The sequence below is a fragment of the Nothoprocta perdicaria genome, unplaced genomic scaffold (genome assembly GCF_003342845.1).
Source record: "Nothoprocta perdicaria isolate Ctin4 unplaced genomic scaffold, notPer1 scaffold_5, whole genome shotgun sequence".
NCBI lineage: Eukaryota > Metazoa > Chordata > Aves > Tinamiformes > Tinamidae > Nothoprocta > Nothoprocta perdicaria.
Genome location: NW_020455754.1, coordinates 6,954,133 through 6,974,161, shown reverse-complemented (window position 1 = coordinate 6,974,161; position 20,029 = coordinate 6,954,133). Strand labels below are relative to the sequence as shown.

The 20,029-nt window shown below is 53.9% G+C and overlaps 1 protein-coding gene across 3 annotated transcripts in view; it reads left to right on the top strand.

The window, feature by feature from the left end:
* Positions 1 to 20,029, top strand: part of LARP1 (La ribonucleoprotein domain family member 1) — a 31,475-nt gene that overhangs the window by 3,056 nt on the left and 8,390 nt on the right. For 2 of the 3 annotated variants that reach the window (XM_026047602.1, XM_026047604.1), the window contains exons 2-8: positions 2,702 to 2,728; positions 15,122 to 15,183; positions 16,644 to 16,709; positions 17,630 to 17,798; positions 18,472 to 18,603; positions 18,832 to 18,975; positions 19,749 to 19,911. In XM_026047602.1, the coding sequence (XP_025903387.1) occupies positions 2,702 to 2,728; positions 15,122 to 15,183; positions 16,644 to 16,709; positions 17,630 to 17,798; positions 18,472 to 18,603; positions 18,832 to 18,975; positions 19,749 to 19,911 (763 nt within the window). Of the gene's footprint in view, positions 1 to 2,701; positions 2,729 to 15,121; positions 15,184 to 16,643; positions 16,710 to 17,629; positions 17,799 to 18,471; positions 18,604 to 18,831; positions 18,985 to 19,748; positions 19,912 to 20,029 lie in introns of all 3 variants that reach the window. The other variant, XM_026047603.1, reaches the window with a different exon arrangement.

The window sequence follows — 20,029 nt, the reverse complement described above, 5'->3', positions numbered from 1 at the left end:
TGGCAAGGACAGTGTCTGGAACGTGTAAACGGGCTCTGTCAGGGACAGCCGTAGGGATTTGTCTCGGCTTGCCAGCCCTGCGTGTTTCTGCTTCCTTCCACCTCACCATGGCTTCCTTGGGAAAAGAAAGTGTTGCCTGATTTAGATTTCTCCTGGCGCATCAGGTGCTGCCCTTAATTGACAGGCTAATTTCTACTCTAGTCACTTGTGCTTGCAGGGAAAAGCAGGGAAAGGGACATCCCAAGGGGACTTAGTGCCTGGCAGCCTCTGGCTGGCCCTGCCTCATACCTGTCCTCTGAGCATCTCGCTGATTGCTCCGTGCTCTGCTATGGGAAAAGCTGCATCCAGGTCTAAAATTCCAGGTCTTTGCTCCAGAAATTTTGGATTCAAATCTGCACTAATCATAGGTGTGATGAGCTGGGGAAGCTCAGCCTCCCACCAGCAAGAGGAGGGCTGAGCACTGGAGAACGGGGAGGTGCCAGTTCTTCCCCTCGAGTCCTGGTGCCAGGATGGGAAGAGCGACCATGAGCAATGGCTGCCCTGGCATCACATGCAATCCTTGCTCACTAAGGGCATAAGCCACTGCAGTATTTGCCAATGTTTTTCTAGCAAACGGGGTGGAAAATGTGTTTCGATGGCCAAACTTGAGAAGCAGGTGAGCTCTGCTCGTCACCTTCAGGCAGCTGCGTGGGGCAGCRAGGAGGCAGCTGCAAGCTGGGCAGGGGCCTGGAGGGAACCCAAGTAGGAGTTGCRGTGGTGGCACATCTGGTAGGGGCTCGTCCCCTCGGGGCACCCCTGGTTGCTCCCTGCTCGGGCAGCAGTGGTGGCTTCAAGAAGGAGTAGCCAGTGCCTCTTGGCACCTGTGTGGCTGTCCATGCAGGTGGCCAGCTGGGTCCGGGCGCATGTGGTGAAGGGTTGGCTGAACAGCCCGGCAGGAATTGAGTCTGGCACCGGTGCAGGGCAGGGAAYGGATGCCAAGGCCCATAGCTCTTGGCTGGCGGGCACAGAGGAATTCCTTCTCTCCGCCGCTTGTGCGTGCGGCTTTGCTTTTTGTTGCTGTTGCGTTGTTTGGGGGGGTTGCTTTGTTTTTTTGATCTTCAGTGCAGCTGGTTGGGGTGAGCAGGTGGGATATGCACTAACCAGCACTTCCACCTTGGGCTTCTCTGAAGAAGTTGGTTGGGAGTTATCCAAGTAGGGAAATACAGAAACCGCCTCTTGTTCTGGGACCTGTTAGATCAAGTGCAGGGCGTTTCTGCTCCCTGTTGTAGGAGCCTGACCTCATCYGTAACCATGACAAGAATTTAAGATGTTTGATGTGCTTAGGTGATGATGTGTTGGTGGAAGGTTGCAGTAGGAACATGCAGCCTCCAAAGGATCCATGGCACGAGGAGCTTTGCTTTTCTGGTCAGGTTGGTTTTACACTGAGATCATGCCTGTAATGTACCCACAGATCATGAGCCTGCATAACGGTGGAGGGAGTTGGGGTTTGAACAGCTGCTGCTTCTGCTCATAGGTGGGTGAAAGGATTCCAGCTTGGACATACCCTGGATGTGGTGAACGTCAAAGGTGGAGAAATGGGAGCAGTTTGGGGAGGAGGAGTGTTTTTGCTGTGATCGCGTTGGTTGCCCCGTAGAAGGGGTAGTCCTTGCTGCAACTCTTGTGACTTCGCAGGTGAATGTGTGCTTTGGGCAGCTGATAATCTGGAGCCAGGGGCCTGCCCTCTGTCCTAGGAGAGCCTTGGCTCACTGTCAACCTCCCTTCCCCCTGTTCTTCCAAGTTCCTTAAAGAAACTGGAATGTGCTGCTCTCTCAAAAATGCTGTTTTCATAGCTTCTCGTAGAGCCTTTATGAAAGGGTTTCTCGAGACGCATGTGCTCCTTGAAGGAGCATCTTCTGTGTGATCCTTTTGAGCTACTTCAGAAAGCCTCTTCCTAGTTTCATTCCTACCCTTTAAAATAAACAGGATTTTGTAGCAAAAGGACTTACACCTCAAGAAGGAAGGAGCTTGTGGATTGGGAGGGTTTAGTGATCCGTTATMTCCGGAGTTAAGCACCTGCAGGCAGCAGTAGCTCTGTGCAAAGGGCTGTGCTGCTCAGAGCCACCTCAGGAAGGGAAGAGGTTCCCTCCTGGTGACACGTGATGCTCCAAGGCATTGCTCATGTGCAGGTGCTGGGTTTGGGTGACAGGTACCTCCAGCTGCTTCTCTGTTGTGTATGTGCTGCCTTGGAGCTGGGCACAGCTGCTGATTTGCCATGGGGCTGTGAAAACCAGGGGCCATCTGGAAAAYGCCTGCCTTGCTTTTACATTGGCTGCTGTCTGCGTTCCCTTAACCATGGCCACTGTGTTAGATGCTCTCTGTAGGTCTTGGATCAGCARCAGTGGTTGGGATTCTAACTCTTTGTCAGGTGGACTGTGCTCCACACCACATTCTTACTCCCTACTGCTGCCTTCTAGAAGCTAATGCAGAAATTTGTTTATGGGAACAATACATTCAGGTAAATGCTTAAGGATCTTTCTCAGGACAGGCTGGTTGAACTGAGGTGGGTTCCAAGTCAGATTGATATTTAACCTGGGCATACTAAGAAAATACTTCCTCTGTTTAGTTAAAGCAAACAAATGAAGAGAGGAGGCAGCTTTTCAGTATSATCTGCACTCCAGCTGCAACTGATACTAATGTTTTCTTTTTTTCTTCTCTTTTGCAGATATATTTCCAGCTGATGGCCATTCTGGTATGTATTAATGAAAAATGGAGTCCATCCCTTTCCCCCTCCCCTGCACTTCTTCCTGCAAAGTCAGCTCTAGCCAAATTTAGAAGACTCATGGAAGAATATGCAACAGACTTTAATTAAAGAAAAATAATGCTGATACTTGATCATACTGCATGGCAGTGACATGTTTTGTGCTGTCRTGTAGTGATGATTGTAGTCTGTGGAAAACTGCCTTTCTCCCAAATATTGTAGCCTGGCAAATTTGGGGGTCSGTGTTGAAAGAAGTCTCCCAAGTTTGGGGACTTGCAGGTCTTGATCATATGCTACTCAGCACATTGAAGTCTGAAGATCCAGATGTAACTCAGAACTGCAGCTGTTAGTCTGTGTGCTAATTTTATGTAGTTTGGTTTGTCTGTGAATCTGAAAATGTATATTTAAATTTGCAACAGGTTAAAAAGATGCAGATTTTGCCCTTAGCTTGTTTAGGCTGTATGTTGCTGCTGAGTGTCTCTGTTAATGACAGTTCTAGTACGATGGTACTGGCACTGGTGCAGGCCCARTGTGTTTCCTGGCTCCAGCAGTCAGTGCAGTCTCTGTAAGACAAACGCTGCAGAAAAGGGTTTGGCTCTTGGGCTCTTGGCCTTGTGAGGGAGGGAGAGGCTTGTCGGGTAGGATGCCCAAATCAAAAAGGTGACATAGCCTTTCAAAGCCCTTGTCAGTACTCTTAATTCTTGCCTCAGCAAAACCTCTTGGGGACTGTTTCTTTTTGATAGTGATGAACCAGTCCTAATGCTAGGACTGAAGCAGAGCTGTTTGTTTCTCCCTAGTGATGCCCTGAATAGGCAGTTAGAAGCTGCAAGAGCTCTGGTGMTTTTTGCATGTTTGGGGCTGAGGATCAGTTCCTGCCCTGCAGGCCTTGAACGTGCGACTCTGTCAACCACCTTCCTGAATCTCCATTGTGGCAATGGGATTCTGTTTCCCTAATTCACACCAACATTGTCTAGATGAACTCCATTGAGGGTTGCAAAGCACTGAATCATAAAATTTTGGAAATGAAAAATCAACTCTACTGCCTTAAAATGAAAGGTGATTTCAGTTAAAAAAGCTCTGTGAGACATCCAGTGTAACATTTGGGATAATGGTATTTGAATGACTTTTTTTTTTTTTTTTTCCAAACGCTCTGAATGAATGAGCATGCTCTGTAAAGTGAAATGTTAAGACTGCTTTGTATCTTCCCTTGCATTGAGGACAGCGGGACTGATATCAGGATGGAGCAATGACTGCATAGAAACATTTCTGATACTTAGTTTTTTTTAATTTTCTTCCCTCCCCTAATTGAGAGGCTTTTCTGCGGTCTATTGAAGATTCACCCTCATCAGATGTCGGGTTTCCCCTGTGTTGTGAAGTTGGAGATGTCCTGTGRCTGGCACAACTCCACACTGTGCGTTCCAAGCAGCCGTGGACCTTCACAGATGGCCGCAGGGTGGGACCCACATGTGTATCTGCAGCCGATGATAGGGTGTGTTTTTCAGTACATGCAAGTTACGTTTTCTGCAGAGCTATTGTCGGAGTACCCACAGAGCCAGGCTGTTTTGCAATTCTATCTCCATTTATTTTTAAGCAGATAAGGGAAAGTTTGAAGACAGGATTCCTCTATTAGTAGCTGTTTTGGGCGCTGTGCAGCCCTGTCTCAGGGCTTCACCAGACAAGCCTCAGAGGTGGTGCTGCACTTTTTCCTCCTGTGTACCAAGCTCTGAAAGCTCTGGTATCTCCCAGCACACGGGAGGGTAGATGCAGCAGGCAAAGAAGCACTGGCTGGAGAACACAGCCTTGCCTGGAAGCCCTATCAGAGTCATTGTGTTTCTGCGGGTCATTTCTGGTGCCCTCATCTTGCCATGAAAACACCTGCCGGACTGCTGTGCTTCTCTGTGTTTCTGCTGTGTTTCTCTGCCAGACTGCTGTGTTTCTCTGCCAGACTGCTGTGCTGCAGTCCTTGCAAGACTTGTTCCACAAGAGGTGGAGAAGTTTACAGCCTGCTATCTAAGGAAGTACTTAGTACTACTTAAATTTCCTTTTTAACTACTAGTTTCATAAGGTGCTACTGGTGCTGGTTTTGCAGAAGGTGCCTTCCTGGTATCTCATACAGAGTCACCCATTCTCTCCTCAGCAGTACAGACTCCCAGGCATTTGGCCACCCCTCCTAAGGTGGTGCCCGTGGTCGGCCTAGCTGTTTTTCCCATGTACCTGTAACTCTGCCATGCCCTTGATGAGGTGCAGAGACCAGATCTGACTGCATAACTGAGTTACGGGTGCCCCGGTGTGCAGTATAGGAGCAAGTGATGCTCTTGTCTTGTTCTCACTTCTTTCTCACTTCTCCAAATTCCTGCTATTTTTTATGTGTGTTCTTTAGTTTGTCTGTGTGTTTGTGTCTGCTGCTGCTCTTCAAGCTGATAGTTCTGGAGAGCTCCCAGCAGCGGTTCTGGTGCATCTTTCCCAAGTTACTACTGCCAGTTTGTGTTCGGTGCTGGAATCCTTTCGTAAAGGGGTATGGGAGATGCTGTCACTGCAAGGAAGCAATCTTTAATGGTCCATAAAGAAAAGGAGGGTGGGATGCATCCTCACCTTAGGAGGAAATGCCCTGTATTGCACTTTCTTCTGTAACTCGCTGTCCCCAGATTCTTTGGGAAGGCTCATTCCAATAAGGATCTCTTTTACTCTTTTGTGGTATATATTGGGAAAGAGAAGGGCAGCCACCTGTGGCACTGGAATTACCTGACTTGGCAAATAAGTTCCATGCGGAGAGCCATGGGATTGTGTGCCCTGGTAGGGAGTTAGTGCTAGTGCTTGTATCAAAGAGCTTTGGGAAAATCGTGGAATTTCACTGCCACTGGCTTAAGATAGGGGGCTTAAGTAAGCGTGTTTTATCTTCTGCTCGGAGAGCACACCCTGAAATCTGCTTGTATGAGGTATGAAAATTCTTAAGTAGCTTTTTCTGCCTGCTCTAAAAGACTGCAGGAATACTTGGCTGTCCTGTTGATATTACACTGTTAATGCTCTGAATTCACCAGGAGGAATAAGCCTCGATACCTGTTGTTAGTTTAATCCACGTGGTTATTGGGCTGTAGAATTTCTTCAGCTCGTTCCTGGAGAAAGGCCGCTCAGTGGGTGACCTGGCTCTGGCTTTGCTGAACTTCTGGAGCAGATCCTAGCACCGAATCTTCTTGGCTTTCCTCAGCCCTGAGATACAGAACCACATTTCAGGCTTGTCGTGGTGTTGTCTTCCTTGGTTTGTCCAGCTGGGCAGCTGTGCAGTCCGCTCGTGCTGAGCGGTCCGCTCGTGCTGAGCGGGCTCAGGGGATCCGCTGCGCGGGCGAGCGTGAGGTGCGGGACGCTTTGCGGGCAGCCGCTTGCCTGGATCCCTCTCGAGTGGGAGACAAAACCGACCAGAGGGAGCATAGCACAGAGGGCTTGAGGAAGATGCTGAGTTACCTTGCAGTCTCCTTTCCAGAAATCTCAGCTCCAGACCTCCTCTTTAAAAGGTCGGGTTTTCTAGGGGAAAAATTTGTGTAGCGTTTGCATCTCTGCAAATGTGCAGAACTGAAGATTCTCGTGGCAGACGCTCTCAGTTTTTGCCTCTCTGTTAAATATTCACAGTGAGGCGAACCAGACGCTTCCCGGGAAGGTTTTTGTCAGCTTCCAAGTGCCCAGCTGCAGCCGAGGCTGACAGCCATTAAAGGGATGGTGCCCGTGCGGAGCCCTTGGCGCGGCGGCGACAGTGACCTCTTGCCGCTCATGCTGCGGGCGCTGCCACCTCTGCCGTCTCATCAGCTGCAGGAGAGGCAGGCAGAGGACACCCCCTCTACTGATGACAGGAGATTAACGATGTCTTGTCCCCGAGGCCGTTGCTTTGATGCTCTTCTACCAGGGTGACAGCAGGGAGCAAATGATTCTCTGGCAGGATGGGGTTTTTGTCACTTTTTTCCTGGCTCTTCTCTCCCCAGTGACAAGGACGTTCATGACCTTTGTGCAGCTGCCTTTGCTCCCTCTCTGGGGTCTCGTTCGCCCAGCTGTGTTGCAGCGAGGGGAATGCGTTGGTCCAAGTGAAGTAACCGTTGTCTCAGACCAGCGAGCCTGAGCAGCTCCAGATCCTCTGGAGTCGGAACAGAGCCTGGAGCCTCTTTGCCGCTGGTGCGGGGTGTGCGGAGACGCCAGCCGAGCGTTGCTGCCACCGCCTGCTGCTCCCAGCTCGCCTTCCAGATAAGGCCCAAGACCTTGGGCTAGGCTCAGCTTGTTGCTCTTGGTGCTTATCAGCTTTCCCTGCTGACAAGGTGACCTGCACAACGCCAGGGACTGCGAGGGAGAGTCTCCCCCGCCTGCGCTGCGGCCTGGCCCTTCCCGCATCACCCGCCTGTGCGCGGGGCACCCAGCTCGTGCCACCTGTGGGCCAGCTCTGTGGGTCGTGGTGCGGCCCCTTGGCCGTGGGGCGGCATGGTGAGGTCGGATCCCCGTGAGGGCAGATCAGCTGCTGCGCTGGGAGGGGGCGGTCTCACTAGGTCATCATTTTTCAAACTAAATATAGTTGCCTGCGCTTTTATAAGGCCGGGATTTTTGTGTCACGTGACTGTCTTATCCCTCCTGGCCAGCACTCGGTCYGAGTAGGGGATCGTGTGTCTGAATGGGTAATAATTAACTGTTAACTAGCTTTTCATTAGAGCCTGGCAGAACAGGCAGTGCTGCAGAGCTAAGCGGGAGAGGAGGAAACTGCTCCGGGTCCCTCCTGGAGGGTGGAGGCTGGTCCTGGTAGGACAGCCCCTTGCCTTCACTTTGCAAATCAGTAGCCACCAAAGGTGAGTGGGTTGTTTTTTCTCTGTGTTTTATGAGGAGCTGCATATCCTTCCATGTGCTTTGCGTCTGTCCTTGCCGTCATGTAGTTGCTGCTAGTGGCCTTCCCGACACTGCTTTGTAGGTCATGAGCTCTCAGCCGGTGTCCGAGCTGTCAGCTGGGAGCAGGGCCTGACCGTCAGCCGCCTCCAGGACTTGGCTTGGCTGCGTGGCCTAATTCTCCGCGGGCTCCTGCCTTGCTACTGAGGGCAGAACGCGCTGGGGAAGTGGGCTGATGTTTCCCGAGCCCAGGCGGGAGCCTTTCCCTGCACGCTCCTGCTTTCCCCCTGTCCTTGCTCTGCCGTGTGGCCCTCAGYGGCAGCTGGGTCAACTCTGGCCTTTTCCCAGGGCCCGGGGTGTGAGCCCTGGCCCGGCCCGTGATGGACGTCCTCAGGCCGTGGGGCTAACGTGGCCTTCTGCTGGTGCCGCAGCTTCTGCAGCGCTCCCGGCAACCCTTTAATCTGCTGGAGAGCTTGTCGGCGTCCTCGGAAGCATCGGGATGAGCTGGCGTTTTTGCCAGTGATGATAGGAGTTGCTGCCTAAATGATCCGCTGGCCAGGGGCCCGTGTGCCCCAGAAGAGCTGGGCCAGACACTGGCTCCGGGGGTGTCTCTCCCTCGGGGACTGAAGCCGTGCAATGGGATGGGTTCCTGGCCCCATGGAAGCAACAGGGTGACTCGCTGACCACAGGGACACACACGGCTCCCCCTGGCACGGTCTTTTTAGAGGCTCTGATCGGCTGCGTGACCTTGGCTGTGTCCCCAGTGGGATGCCTTGGGAAGTCTGGGAACCAGTGGCTTTCCAGGAAAGATCCTTCAGTTTGAGAGAGTGCAAGGGAGTTTTCCTTACGGGGGAAAGTTCCTCTGTTTGTTCATTCCCTATGACTCTGGTGTAYGGAGTAGCCATGCAGGGCATGAACATTTGAGACACAGGTTTCTTAGAAATCCTCCTTGGGGAAGAACATCACTTGGAAAGGTAGTGGAAAGATATCATTGCCCTTAAGATGGTCAATTTACTGTCTTATAAGTAGTAGTCGTATGTGCCATAAGGAATCTGCAGTAGCCTTGCTGATGCTGTTAATGTTAKAAGTGCCCTTTTGTGTTTCTTAACCCATTCCTCCCAGATGATAGCTTGTCTATGAATTGTCTTTAAATAGGAGGGCTACAGGGGGTGGTTTATGGGTCTTTAGGAAATCTGGACCATCCCTCCTTTCATCTGCCCAGAAATAGACTGGAATGGGACCCTGCGGGTGACCACAGTGTGTGGCAGGGAGGGTTTTTGGCCAGAGCGTGAGGCCAAGGTTGTAATTACAAAGCGTGTGTGCAACCTGGCTGTACAGTTCTGCATAACAGAACCGTGGTGGCTTGTATTGGAAAAGTATTCCTGTTTGTAGACATCTGTACCGAGGGCTCTACATCTGCTGCTCCTGCTTGTGCTGAAGGTCTCTGCACTTTTTTCTGCCTCTGGGATGCTCTCAGCAGAGGCAGCCTCTGTAAACGCATCAAGCTGCTCTTGTTCTTTTCTTCCTTGCAGACTATCTGGGGATTCCTCCTTGTACGCTGCATACGAGTGTCCAGTGAGGGGTTTTGAGGACTTGCTGAGCTGGGAATAAAGCTCCGGTGCCCACAAGGGCAGCCTGTGGCCCTGATCTGCTGGCCTGYCTGGCACTGTCTCCATCATTCCCTGAACTTTCTTGCACCCTCAGTCTTCTCCTTTCCCCCTGTTTTCCTGGGGCACACGGGCTCCTGAGCTCTCGCTTGCTTTAGGACACCCAGGTAGGAGTGTTCTCTTGCTCTCTGCAGAGCTGTCAAGTGCCCTTTTTGAAGTTATTTTTAGCTAGTGATCTTTGCAGCAGTTGCAGAGCTTACATTGCAGAGAAGTGTAGGCAGCTCCTTGCTTCCTTCGCTGTTACAGTAGGGCTGGTAAGGTGGAGCTGTCTGCTGAAGACTTGCAGAAAATGGCTTGGGAAGCTTTGAGCCGTGGTGCCTGCAGCTTGTCCTGCTCCTGTCGAACAGGCTCCCCACGTGCTTTGCCAGCCCGGATCCTGCTCGRCTCTGCAGCTTAGGGACCAGGCCCCTTGCTTGATCCTGACCTTAACCTGTTCTTCCTCAGCTTCCCTTACACAGGCAAGAAGCTGCTGAAGTTTCAGAGGTGCTGAAAATATCCTTATGTGGATGGGTCCACACGCTGTGGTACCAGCCTGGGAGTCACAGGATCACAGCTCTGCCTGCAGTCCCAGGAGTGGTGGGAGCTGCTGCAGGAGACATGTGCCTCRTTTGTGCTACGTTTCCACATGGTGGCATCTGATTTAGAGCTCTTGAGGGAGCCCTGACCTAGTGTTTGCCTCCGTTCCTGCACCTTCCTCACTACCCCCRCTCTTCTACCTGTGGCAGTGATTTGGTGAGAGGTAGAGCAGGAAAACGTCGTGTTGGCACGTAGGTGAGATGCAGTGTACGTGCTCAGCTTGCCCTGAAGCTTGCAGGTTTTGTGCATCTTATGACATCTCCAGAAAAATGGGAGCATGCAAAGCCGGTCAGTGACAAAAATCTTTATAAAACTTTATGAAGCTTTTCCTCTAGTGCATGCCGCTTTTGGGGGGCGGGAAGGCAAGGAGATGTTTCTCCTATCTGACCAGGGCACTGAGGGTCAAGCGGAGGTGGGACTGTTCTTGCTCTTCTCAGAAGCTGTCACACCCTCACGCTCCCTGTGTTTCTAGGAGGTCAGTGCAAGTGCCTTCTCCTCGCCAGGTTAGTTCTGGCTGGGGCACAGTTTTCCTCTCGTGTCCCAGTTGCACAGACCTCCAGCCTCACCAGACCTTGGCTCAACACTGTCAAAGCTGAGCTTGTTCTCCATGAACCCCCAGACATCCAAGAAGCTTTGCCAGAGCGGGTACCCTGCCATGCCTGGTGTGGTCTGCGGTCCTTGACTAGCACTCACCAGCAATGCCCCACAGAAGGAGAGGTAATTGAGACTGTTGTCTCTGCAGAAGTGTGGTTAAGTAGATCCTGTTAAACTGCTAGGTGTGCGGACTGGCTTTCCCACTCTGCGCCCTTGGGCTCCTGTGGAGAGCTCTGGGGAAACCAGGGATTCCAGTTCTTCCCTTGTGCCCCCCAGCAAGACGGGCAGTGCAGAGCRTGTGCCCCTGCCTCAGCCTCTCCAGTGCAAAGTCCGGGCTCTCGGCTTCAACAACCACCTTTGTCAGCAGTTTTGCCTAGATGCGTGCTGTGAACTTAGAGCAGCTCGGGGGCAAGCCTGTTCCCTGCTTGGCTCCTGGGGGAAGGAAGGGTGTGCAGCGTCGGGTATGGAGCACATGCTGAGGTCTGGCGTGGCCAGAGCCCTGGGAGACTGCGTTCCTGTTGGGCTCTGCCCGCCCTGGAGAGGCTGTCCCAGCTGCTGCTTTGGTGGTACAGGCCCTTGTCTCCATTGCACACGGGCAGCCTGGCGGGAGCAGGCGCTGCAGTTTGCTTGCTAGAGGTGCAGATATTTTTTCTGCAGTACTAGGTATTTCCCCAACCTTCCACATTGATTCCTTCCTTTCCCATCTTTAAAAGCTACAAGCTCCGATAGAAATGAGAGCRACAGCTTCACCAATGCTGTTTCTGATCTGCCCAGGTTGGGCAGGACAGGTGTCTCCTGGGCTGAACATGGTGCTCTGGGGTCCTGCAGCGTGTGGTCAGTGCTTGTTTAGTTGTGCAGAGTTTCTCTTGCCCTGTCCATCTGCTCCCTGGGCAGTGACTCATCTGCTTCCATTGAAGAGGTGTTCCCTAGTCCAGCCATGGCTGTGAACTTGGAGGGCAGCTTCCCTGCGGCGGTTATGGTCTGGAAGGAGAACGCAGGGTGTTCTCGTGGCTCTGTCCTTCTGCTGAGAGCTTCAGGGAGCATGTTCCCAAAGGCGGAGGACACTCGAGCTGTGGCTTGGTGGTGGAGGGGTTCAGGAGTGGTCTGGCATCGTGCTGCTCTGTCACCCCTCTCGGTTGTTAAGAAATAASCTCAGCTTGGCTTTTGGAGTCCACAAGGAAATGATCTGATTGTCAACATGTTTCCATAGATRGTTGTTGGCAAAGCTGAGGGGGCAGAGGGGGAATCGGTTCTGGTGGAATCAGTGCTGAGGCCATGCGAGTGAGCTGAGGATAGGCAGGGAGGAGGCAGGAGGCTGCAGAGAGCTGCTGGATCAAAACCTGAGACCCGCTTTCTATTCCTAGCTCCGCTCACATCTGCTCCGTGACCTCAGACAAACCCCATCTTCCTCCTTGGGCTCCCTGCGCTCGCTGCCCTTACGCAGCGAAATCAGGGGCTCGCCCCACGCCTGCCTCGCGTGCCCCTTGCCCAGCGTGGCCCGGGCCTTTGCTTGGGTTTCCAGGGGTGCAAAAGAGCACCTGTTTCTTTTAAGTGTCAGGACCCAAAGCTCCTTGATAGGCCTCCTGATATTGTTTGCATCAAAAAGTAGAGGCCAGCAGCTGCAGCAAGCCCTCGGAAGCAGACGGAAAGCCGTTGTCTCCTCCCCAAGATTTCCCTGGCTGCTTTTGTCAGGTATTGAGCAGAGCTGTTGATCGAACCCCCTTCCCTCTCCACATGCCCTTCCTCAGCGAGGAGTTGGGTGCACTGAGGGGTCTGCCTGTGAGGGCTCCCCTGGCTCAGGGCACCCCTGGCCCAGCCSCCCACGGCGTTCGGCTGCTGCCTGGCTGGGCCCCGGGGGCTGCTCGGGAGGGATCCAGCTGCTCCGCATYCTCCTGTGCTGCCCTCTCCTTCCTCCTGGGCTGTGCAGGGACTGTGTGGCCCCAGAGAGCTGCAGGGGCTTCTTCCCTGTCTTCTCCTTGGTCCCAAGCACCAAAAAGGTGTCTTTCAACCAGCTGACTTTGCGTGTTTCCATTATCTTTTTCCATGCAATTTTTTCGTTTTATTTTGAAAACATCCAGGGTATTGTGACCTCTGAGACATGTCAGCACTTTTTTGATGTACTGGATGCAGGCTCCAGTACCCCTTGCTAGCATCGCTAGTCCCAAGTTTTCCCTTAGTTCTTCCCATGGCCTCCATTGGTGCTGACAGGAGCAGCCCGCGGCCGCCTCCGCATCTGTGCCTGAGTGGGTGTCCCGCGCCGGGCTGCAGCTTTGCTCAGCGTGTTGTGTCTCCTGCGGTGCTCTGCAAACGCTAATTAGTCCTCCCAGCACCTCTGCTCGATAAGGGATCCCTGCTCCTATCTTGCAGATAAGGAAACTCGCAGAACTTGTTTGAAGCAATCTCCTCCCTGCGCCGCAGAGACGGTGGAGCCCTGGCACTGCTCACCCCCCCGCTTGCGCCTTGCATTGGTGCTCTCCTTAGTTAGAGGCCAGAGGGGACCTCTTTTTGACCCGTCCCCAGGGATGTCCCAAACTATGTGGCGATGTGACAGGKTGGCGGCGTGGCTGCTGGAGCGGAGAGGGCAGGATGCCCTTCATGTGGTGCCAGGCGGGTGTTTGCAGCGGGCACGGGCGCCCTGCGCTCCCGCCGGGGCCGTGATGCTCACCGGGCTGTGCGGGGAGGGCAGTTCCCTTTTCCAGCTGTGCCGAGCGTGGTGGAGCCGACGGGCGCTCCCGTCCCTGCCGAGAGGGGCTGCCTGCCGGGCTGCGCTGCAGCGCTGGAGCCTTTTGAAGCTATATTTAGTTGGTGACATCTGTGGGCGTCGAGTGGAGGATTTCAGGGGCCGCTTTGAAAGCACTCGTTCTTCCTACGCGAGCAGGGAAGTTGAAAAGCCTCGTGGCAAGATTCCTGCACAGAGCCAGGATTCTCAATGAGGTGCACATGGAATAACCGAGGGACGCGCGGGATGGCCGGGGTTTGATTAGGGCGGCGGTACAAGCAGGCTGGGGAGGCGCTGGAGGAAATGAGGAGGATTTGGGGACCCAGTGAAGAGCTTGGGCTGTCCCTGGGGTGAAACCGCCCCATGAAAGGGAGAGAGGGGGAAGGGAACGCACATGGCTTCATTCTGCCGTGACCGACTCTGCCTTATTGACACTTCAAAGTTTCCAGCTCTGAGCAAGGCTGGGCTGGCAGGATGAATCATAGGTTTCAAGGCTCCGAAAGGGACCGGTTTTGATCATCTAGGCAAAGTGAAGCTGCCTTATGCAGGAGATCAAAGCCAGCTCTGAGCGGAGCTCGGTAGGCTACCCCGGGTGTTCCCTGGGTGTCCCCAGGTGGCTTCTGCTGCCGCTCGGGGCCCTGCTCCTCACCCCCATCCCTCCTCACCCCCATCCCTCCTCACCCCCGCCCGAGCCTCCTGCTCTGGCAGCCGGGGCTGGTGGTGCCGCTCGCCCAGCTGCCCGGGCAGCGTGGGGGCCCCAGCGGCACCGTGAGGCCGTGGGCTCCTCCCTGAGCGGGATCCCCGCGCTGCTTCCTGCTTGGCTTGCATGTTAAGGAGCTGGCCCTCGTGCATGGTCCCTGCAGGACAGCGGGGCTGCAGCAGGGCTGCCTCGGCCTTTGTGTGTCCCCGGTGTGTGTGAAGATGTGGTTTCCCATCACATTCGTTCAGTTTCGGAATAAATTTGGTACGTGCTGCTTAAAAACGTACTAGCAAACCCCATCTGCATGTGGGAAGGCTTGCTGCAAGCTTTGTGGAGCCCTTGAAATTGGAAGGGAACAGCATTGAGATGAAGAATTCGGTAGCATTTTTTAATGATGTGATGTGATCCCAGGAGGGTTTGTCTGCAGTCCCCTCTGTGACCCCTCCTGCTTTTGAAAAGTTCCCATAAGAGCTAGACCTGCTTGTTCTTAAAAGCTCTTAAAAAGGCTTTTAGAGTACGGGCACCGGGGCTGATAGAGTACCGCAGAGGCACCTGAGCGCTGCGGGCGGCGGAGGCCCCTGCGCGTCCCCGCGTGGCTGCCTCTCTCCGTACGTTCCCTCTCGTGAACGCGGCGCCCCGTGCTGCTCCGCACAGCAGATCAAAGCGAGGCGAGCAGAGCAGGGCAGCAGGCGTGTGCGCGGGCGCCCGTCCCGCCTGCCGAGGCCTCGGCCTCGTTGGGAAGGCCGGGCTCGCGCCGYGATGAGCTCGGCTCCTCAAGGGCAGGTTGGTTTGGCTGTGCATGCAGCAGGTTGGGCTCTGCTTTGCAGAGCAGGCTGAGCTGCTTGGCAGGGCAGAGAGGGCCCTTGCAGAGAGGGCTGAGCTGAGGCAGGGGGTCTTTGTGCAGAGGGACAGGGCTATGGGCTGCATTCCCAGGGAAGCCAACTGGGTTGGTTTCATCAGGAGGGCTGCGAGTGCAGAGAATGCGGAGTCTGCTGCAGAGAGCCCGTCAGTGACGAGGATGTGATGGAGCAGGCAGGGGGCCCTGATGTGGCGCTTCCCATCTGCAGCAGGCAGCCCTGGGAAGGGCTCCGCTCCATCCTGCCGGGCCCTTCTGCAACCTGAGTCAGAAGCCAGCTCTGTTTTCTCTTTCTTTTCCCTCCTTTGCCTAAGGAGGGGAAGTGCTGCTTGTGGCTCGCTTTCTACCTACCTCCCCTCAGAGCTAACACTTCCACAGCCCTCAGCTCTCTCTTAACATTATTATTTTCTTTTTCTTGCAGAACTTACAACCCCTGCTAAAGTGGTGAGGGCTGCCAACCCCAGACAGCGGAAGGGGAGCAAGGTAAGTCTGGCTACCTTTCCTGCTGGCCTCCAGCTCCTGGTGCAGCCRTGAGCACAGGGTGAGCGTCCAGGGAGGCTGCTGAGCAGACGCTTCCTGCATGAGCCTCACTGCAGAGGGGCTCACGTGCTGGCCTGCCTGTTAGCAAGAGCAGGGAGGAGAATGGCCTGTTCTCCACCCCCTCTGCAGCTCTCTAGTGGAGTGGCCTCTCTCAAGGACGCTGTAGCACTTGGTTGTGCCTGCTTTGCAGTGTGGGCAGGTCTGTGGGGTGATGGAGGAACTGATCTGCTGGTTCCTGTTCGATCCCGTCTGGTTTGCGTTCTCTACTGGAACGCCGACAACCACACTAATTAGTTGCAAACCAAGCTACTGTTTCTGCAGAAGAACCGTGGGTCAGAGTCTGATGGGGAACGTCCTGAGGATGGTGCAGGTGCTTGGGGCATAGTTACCCCAGGAATAACTGAGAACATTGGCTATTAATGCTGGCTCCCAGCAGCCACAAAGATGCATCTGACACCCCACATTACTTCTTTATCCATCTCAAGAGCGTGGCCTTGGTGTCAGAAGATACTTCTGTCTATGGGACAGGTGTGGCTCTGCGCTGGAGATGGTTTTTCCCTAAAAGCCTGCCTTGCAGAGAGGGATGTGTTCTCATGAAGGGCTCGGTGACTCCAAATCAACTTAGAATTGAGAACCCCTCAAGGACAAGGGGGAGTTTCTCTGGCTGCATCATCTTAAGTTCAATGTCCAACCGTTACTAATCACATATCCAGACAGCAGTTTGGGTCCTTGCTTTCTGCTGCTGTTCTAACAACCATTGGATACCTGCCTGCTTTCCCCCTCCAAATCCCTCCAAACAGTTCTACCTAGTCCCTATGCTCTGTGGTCACCAGCACTGGATTGCAGTTAAGCACTTAAGTGAAAACGAGCCTGGCTGCCACTAGGTGGAAGCAACTTCTTTAATGGGACGTGGTTGCTTCAGGTTGGTTAAGAATAGAAGTTCTGCTTTCAGTTCTGTTGTGCTTTGCCTGTCCAAGGAACAGTAACTATGACAAGGTCTCAGGGGCCTGAATTTACAACCTTTCCCCGAAGACACTCTGTTTAAAAGCTTGAGTGGTATTGGGAATTAYCCTGAGCAGTTTGAGACCATGTGCTCCTGCTGGGGCAGGGAGCTTGGTGACAGTTGGAAGATTGGTGGCCATTTGTTACAATCCTTGATAGATATATATACTGGTCTGCAGATRCTTGGGTTTAAATTGAGGACCATTTTGGGGCTGGGGATGTATATAGTCATCCAGCCRTGGATGTACCCAGCCATGATGACTGGGTACAACACACAAGCTGTTCTGGGGATAGCCAGCTGTGGGACACGAGTGGGTGGTGGCAGTGATAACATGGCTGTGAGGGCATCTGGTGAAACCCACAAATTGTGCACTAATGAGATCTTTCTCTTTGGACACAAGGTTGGTGACTTCGGTGATGCCACAAATTGGCCAACACCTGGAGAAATAGCCCACAAGAGTGTCCAGGTGAGACTATAAGATTTTCAACAGATATTTTTGGTTGAACCTCAATATTTTATACCCCCCTCTTCCTTCAGTAGCGTGCTCGGGGAAGCAGTGGTGTTGATGGGCACCTCTGTGTACTCTGTTGTTACAAGGTGGGAGATCCTGGGCCTTTTGAGAGGGGTTCTCGCCTGGTGAATGGGACAGGGCCCTTGCAGGTCTCCGTGTCCCATTGCCGCCCTGGTGACTTCGGCTGAGCGGACCATTTGGGGTGCTGAGTGTCGGTGCAGAGCAGCCAGGAATAGCATCCTGGGTGCAGGGCATTTCCTTTTAGGGCCGCCTCGTGGATCGGGCTCCCTTGCTCAGTGATGCTATTCTGGGAGTGCAGAGCCCGCTCTAACCCCCGGGGCTGGGGAGGCAGGTAGGGCAGCTCAGGGCTGGGTGTCGCAAGAAAAGGTCTGCGTAAATGCTGGGACTTCCACTGACAAAGTTGAAAGCACATGTGAAAAAGAGATTTGCATGTCTATAGGGCAGAGCTTTTCATTCCTTGCGGAGATGTGGCATTGTTGAAGCACTTCTGTATTTGCTCGTGTTTTCAACGTCTCCCTGCTGTCTCAGGGCAGGAGGGTCACTCGCACTCTTGTCATGTTGGCAGTGTGTGATCTGAAGCCCCCATCCAGGAACATGGAGCCTCCTTGTCCTTCCCCTAACTTCTGTGCCCAGAGTGGTGTCCCGACTCGAGTGCGTCTCCTGGAGATAACTCAGCTGCTTTTGTAGGACACCTTGCCCTGGTCACATACACAGGAGAGCTCTGGGGGGCATGGGGTAGGAATGTTCCTAAACCCTTCTGTCCTTGTTCCCACTGGAACTGCTGGGCTCTGCCTCCAGCTCTTCACTTTCTCACAACCCTCATGTTTCCTCTTGTACTTTCACATCCCCGGCAGCCGCATAAAGCACCGCCCATCCGTAAACTGCCTGTGAAGAAAGACATGAAAGAGCAGGAGAAAGGGGATGGGAGTGATGGCAAGGAGAGTCTGAAAACTAAATCGGATGAGTCTGGAGAGGAGAAGAACGGTGAYGATGACAACCAGAAGTCAGCCCAAAAGAAGAAAGGTGAGGCTGGCTGTGGCAGGCTGCCTGCAGGGGTAGTCACCTCTGCTCAGCAGCACTTGGATACCTGTCTCTCCCTCTGTGACCCCAGGCTGGGTGCAGGCACTGCCTGCTGTCCCCACAGGCCTTGCTGCAGGACACGCTGCCAGCCCTGGGGCAGTCAGGGTGGAAAGGTGTGTAGGCTGCAACAGGGTGCACCTTGCCATAAACAGAGGCAGGAGTGCAGCTACAACATGGCCCACGTAGGGCCTCTAGTGTCCTTTCCTGAGGAGCTGTGGCAGGAGGGGTCTGCCTTCTCCTGTGTGCTGCTTGGTGGCACAGAAAAGGCACCTGACTGTAGGTCATGTCAGCCATGGTTGACACGTGGGCTGGTGTGGCCTGAGCCTTGTGGACTGAAAGGAAGAGAGGAGAGACAAGTGCCATGAAGCAACAGGGGCGTTTGCACGTTCTTTCTCTGTGCCASAGAGCCCCAGTCAGATCCTTTTTGCATCCTCATGATCCCTCTTGTGGCTTCAGAGAGAGTGGGGCCCTGAGGGACATCCAAGGGAAAAGTCACTGCAAAAGGCCCTGATGTTTTCTGCACTTTGTGTGAGGTGTGTGTGGCGAGAAGGGGTGGAGGGGCAAGGAAGCAGATATCTCTGAGCTTGCATCACACCCAGGTCCTCCTCTTTTGCAGGCAACAAACACAAGTGGGTTCCTCTGCAGATAGACATGAAGTCAGAGGTGCCCCGGGACAAAACAGCCTCTCGGAACAACCGGCAAAATGAGCAGCACAGACACCCTTCCAACAACCGCAGCGAGCTGAAAGGTGGGTGCTGTGTGTGGCCCAGCTCTGCCCCTGCTTGCCATGAGCAAGTTCTGCTGGCCCTGGGGTGACCGAGCCCCGTAGCCCTGGGGCTGGCTGCCCCGCCAGGCACAGCTGGCGCTGGTGCCAACACTCTGCTCTCTGGAAGAGCTCGGAGGCACCAGGACTTGCCCTAGGGAGATGTGTTCAACTCTTAACCTCCCTCCTCTTCCTCCTTCCCATCTCCCACAGGCTGGCACCCGGATAATAAGCACGAACGCAGCTGGCAAGACCACGACGAAACCTCCAGCGTGAAGAGCGAGGGAGGAGCCGTGCGAGGGGCCTTCCGGGGCCGAGGCCGGGGCCGCGGCAGGGGCCGGGGCCGCGGCAGAGGAGGTGCTCGCTGTATGTGTGGCCTGGTGACTGCAGAGCGAGCGAGCAGGGCGTGTGCTGAGGCGTGCGAGGCAGCAGCGAGTGTGTGGGTGACCTGGGGCCCTGAAAAGCTGCCTGGGGAGGGTGCAGAGAGCAGTAGGATACACAGAAGTAGTTCAAGCAGATCATCCCAGCTAAGAAGCATGAACTGTTGTTTYATGGCCCAGGACTCTTGATTTGGCTTCCCTTGTGAGGACTTAGGTGCTGTTCTAGAGGTGGCATCTAGCTGAGCTGATTTTAGTAAAAGSAAATTATATTTATGAGTATTTGAATAAAGGTAAATGTTGTTTGTCTTCTCAGGCTGAGCTCTTCTGCCTGCTTTCTGTCACTTGAGCCCTCCTGTGTGCAGAACATGCTGATATTCTGCTTGGGCTTAATGTAACGTTGAGAGTCAGGCAGGAACCTTTGCTCGAGTGAGGAAGAGCATCCACATTGACCCTTGTCAGGGTTGTGGCTGTGCTGAATCTGATAATGGCTTCAGTGCAGAGCCTTGGTGCATTATCTAGGCTACCCGGTTGCTCCTGGATAAGAGGGATAATGGCGTCTCCTTGCCCAGGTGGTGGCCCTTTCTCCGGGGAAGGCTGAGAGCGGCAGCATGAGGGGTGGAGCGGGGATGTCCCACTCCGCAGTCCTGGGGCTATTTGTGCTGTAATCTGGTATAATCTGGTAGCACAACCTGTTAGCAGATTGCGGAGGCTCTGTGCTGACAGAGACATCCCCTCGTTGGTGTCTCGTAGCGCACTTCGACTACCAGTACGGGTACCGGAAGTACGAGGGCTCGGACGGCTCCCGCACCCAGAAGTACGCCAGCAACATCACTTACTACTTCGACAACATCAGCAGCACCGAGCTGTACAGCGTGGACCAGGAGCTGCTCAAGGACTACATCAAGCGGCAAATGTAAGCACTGCCTCTCTCCCTTGTCTGCACGTTGTTTGGAGGTGCTTGTTGGTGGCCTCTTTAATGACACCTTCCCTGGGGACTGCATAGCTARTCTCTTGGGTGAGGCTGGAGCTGA